General features: G+C 38.4%; 1 protein-coding gene across 1 annotated transcript in view; it reads left to right on the forward strand.

Annotated features, from left to right (window-relative positions):
* Nucleotides 1–3,825, forward strand: part of LOC106868004 (sister chromatid cohesion protein DCC1) — an 11,627-nt gene that overhangs the window by 6,424 nt on the left and 1,378 nt on the right. Inside the window, exons 6-11 of the mRNA XM_014913094.2 lie at nucleotides 230–371; nucleotides 1,142–1,197; nucleotides 1,828–1,901; nucleotides 1,991–2,068; nucleotides 3,020–3,105; nucleotides 3,213–3,275. Of these exons, the coding sequence (XP_014768580.1) occupies nucleotides 230–371; nucleotides 1,142–1,197; nucleotides 1,828–1,901; nucleotides 1,991–2,068; nucleotides 3,020–3,105; nucleotides 3,213–3,275 (499 nt within the window). The remainder of the gene's footprint in view (nucleotides 1–229; nucleotides 372–1,141; nucleotides 1,198–1,827; nucleotides 1,902–1,990; nucleotides 2,069–3,019; nucleotides 3,106–3,212; nucleotides 3,276–3,825) is intronic.

Here is a 3,825-nt window from a genome sequence, read left to right on the forward strand (position 1 = left end):
GGGAAAGATCCAAGGGGGCATTGAAGAAAAATAAAATGAGTTTGTGTGTTGAAACAACGACTATTGAAAAGGCTGCAAGACGCAACAAAAATTTTAGAAAAATAAATAAGTAAATGAATGGAAACTTTACTGGTGAGTGTGTTAAATAATAAGGCACTAAAGGGGAATGACTCTCCCCAAACACAACAAAATGTATTTATTAGTTTCTTTTTTGTTTTCTTTTGAGCAGGTTATTGGCGCATGCTTGACTTTGATTTCAAAAGTCAGGTTCTTTCCCACATCTTACAGCTGAGTGAAGAGGAAGACGGCTGGATGGATTCTGGAGTTCCATTGGATGCTTGCTGTCAAATACTTGAGGAACTTTATCTTAGGTCAGTAGGAGTTATTTGCTAGAGTGGCGAACAGAAAGCCACACAATATTTTGTTTCACTCTTCACTTTCTGAGTTCAAACCCTACCAATGTCAGCTTTTCATTTTATCTTTCTTGGGTTGATAAAATAAATTACTAACAACAAACTGAGGTTCATTTTACTCGATTCTACTTCTCTCAAATTTCTGACCTTGTGCTTATCATCATAATCATCATCATCATCATCATTATTATTTAATGATTGTCCTCCAATGTTTGGCATGGGGTGGGCAGTTTGACCAGAGGTAGCAAGTCAGAAAACTGCGTTTGAGGCTGTATTGTCAACTTAATAAGTAATAAATAATAAGTACTATTCAAGCGTTGGTCAATGCCAGTGCTGCCTGACTGGCTCCTGTGCCAGTGGCACGTAAAAAGCACTATCCGAACGTGATCAATGCCAGGCCCACCTGACTGGCTCCTGTGCCGGTGGCACATAAAAAGCACACACTACACTCTCGGAGGGCATCCAGCTATAGAAACCTTGACAGATCAGATTGGAGCCTGGTGCAGCCTACTGGCTTGCCAGTCCCCAGTCAAACCATCCAACCCATGCCAGCATGGAAAACGGACATTAAACAATGATGATGATGATATTAAACATGACTTGACATGAATCAACTAATTTTAACTTGATACGAACCTTTTCAGGGTTGATTCCAACCGTTTTATCTGCATAAGTTGACATAAATGGTTTGATGCTTTTTCTAACTTTTTTCTGTTTCATTTCAAAAGATGTGTCATTGAACATGTTCTCAAGTGCTATACTGATGAAGTTGATGGTGTAACAGGTGAGACTCAGTCTTTACTTGTTTTTTTTTTTTGTTTTTTTTTTTTTTGCATTTTATTCTTTGTAATTGAGGTATTTATATATAGGCGATGGCATGGCTATGTGGTTTTGTGTTCAATCCCATTGCATGGCACCTCGGGCAAATGTCTTCTACTGTTATCCCTGGGCTGACCAATATCTTGCAAGCAAATTTGGGAAGGAGTGATTTGGTTATCATTTCTAGCAAATTGAACAATTTGACTCTCGTGCCAGTATATTATTTCTAACCCCGGGTCAACTGATCGAGCAGATACAGGATCAAATGGCACCCCAGCCATGAACGTTTTGTCTCTTTTGTTTTTTAGACATGGTATATCTAGGATCACATTAGATAATGTTTCCTTGAAGATTGTAGGATGTAATTTGAGGGAAATTTCAATGTTATTTCTAGGCTGTTACAACAACATAAAGCAGCATTGTCATTCTAAAAAGTAAACCCAAGTATTCTACCTTTTTTTATGTTCAGACTGGCCAGATCTGGCCTCTCACACCTATCCTATAATGTCATTGTAAACATTAACAATCTTGTCATCAACATCTCAGGGCTGTAATTGTTTATCAATTTGTAAATTTTGTTTTCTCATTCTTTCAGGAAAGCTTTATAAATTGAGTGAAGATAAAGTCTGTGCCTTCTTCGCTGAGCTGACACTAAGGAATGCTGGGAAGGTAATGTATTTTAAACTGATTTCTTATCACACACACACGCAAATTAAGTGATTGTGTGATTGTATACTTTTCTTTTTGTTTTTTCTCAGTTCAACTTGGCTGAGTTCTTGGAAGTCTGGAAGCAGTGTGTTCCAGAAGGGATGACAACCAACCTAAGACAGACCGAAGTAAGTCACATGATTTCCGTCGTCATCATCATCATCACTGTTGTCATTGCTGTCATCCTTATCATCATCAAGTTTTCCTTGCTCACATAAATTGTAATAATTTACAAGACCGCAGCCTCCTCAAAATTAATCTTAGGTAACACATCTGCACTTAGCAGAAATAAAGGCATCCCAGATAATTATTTCAGCAAGTTTAAGGTGATTTCTTTTGTGCTGTAAACCATTTATCATTTCTGTGTTGCCCTCTTCTTCTCCTGATCCCCTAAGCACATGCTTATTTCGTTTAATGGCTAATCCAGCACTGCTATGTTATATATATATATATATATATATATATATATATATATATAAATCAGTGTCTCCATCTTAGTTGCTCGCATTTATGTCTTTGATACCATTCTCAGAGTTCGCTCTGGCGCTTTATCATTAGGTTCTTCATCTATTTCTCAACTTCTCCCACCTACCCCTTTTAATGTGGGGTACCCATATTTCTCCTCCATAGCAAGAAGTGTATGCTTGTCCCTCTATCATAGGGCCATCTCCCCATCTCAAACACTCTTTTTCCTTAGTCCCCAGTTCTTTTTCTGTCTTGGAAGCTGCTTGGTGGCATCACTAGTGCCAAGAGCATGAAAAAAAGCATCCAGGTATGCATAATAAAGTGTTCAATTAATAACTTGTAATGTCTCTCTTCCTCCCTCCACCCTCTCTCTCTTTCTCTCTCTCTCCCTCTCTCAATCTGTTTGTGTTTCTTTTTGCACATGCATGTGCATATGTTTGTCTCCAATGCCAAAATGTCCTGTTGCCCAAAACATTTTGAATGTCCAGTCAGTCATGCCAAGTTGTCAGCGCCCAAACAGCAGTGCCCAATAGTCTCATTCTGCTTTCTAGTACATTTTTTGCATGGATTTTTAAAAAAATCTTTTAAATTTTCAATTTTTTGTCACTATACAGGGTATAGCTTTAGTGAGTAGGGAATCAAAACCAGAGGTTATATGGTACTTCTCTGCAGAAGACTTACCTGAAGATTTGGCAGAACGGTAAGTTCATATTTTCAATTAGTTTTTATAATTTAATTGGACAATAGACATTAAATGATAATGATGATGATAAATAAAATAAAATTAATTTTTGCTTCTTTATGCAGGTTTTCAATATTATTTCAAGCTCGTGGAAAATGGACCCTGGATGAAATTACACCTTATCTTACGTAAGTCAACTGTGTGCCATCCTCTGCCCCTTGATTGAAAAATATTATTTCTTATTTTATCAAATGGAAAAAAACTATGATGTCTTTGACCGGTTACTTTTCAAATCTTAATGCTCTTCATTTTATTGCTGAGGGACAATATGGCCTTATTTATTTTCATAGTGGAGCAGTTATGGACAAACTACAGACCTTCTGAGTTGCATGTGTAACGAAAAATTATTTTGAATTACTGGCACTTGTGCCGGTGGCACGTGAAAAAACATTTGAGCAAGGTCGTTACCAGTGCTGCTGGACTGGCTCCTGTGCAGGTGGCACGTAAAATACACCATTTTGAGCGTGGCTGTTGCCAGTACCTCCTGACTGGCCTTCGCGCCGGTGGCATGTAAAAGCACCCACTACACTCTTGGAGTGGTTGGCATTAGGAAGGGCATCCAGCTGTAGAAACTCTGCCAAACCAGATTGGAGCCTGGTGTAGCCATCTGGTTCACTAGTCCTCAGTCAAATCGTCCAACCCATGCAAGCATGGAAGGCGGACGTTAAACGATGATGA

The sequence above is a fragment of the Octopus bimaculoides genome, chromosome 9 (assembly GCF_001194135.2).
Source record: "Octopus bimaculoides isolate UCB-OBI-ISO-001 chromosome 9, ASM119413v2, whole genome shotgun sequence".
In the NCBI taxonomy this organism is placed as follows: Eukaryota; Metazoa; Mollusca; class Cephalopoda; order Octopoda; family Octopodidae; genus Octopus; species Octopus bimaculoides.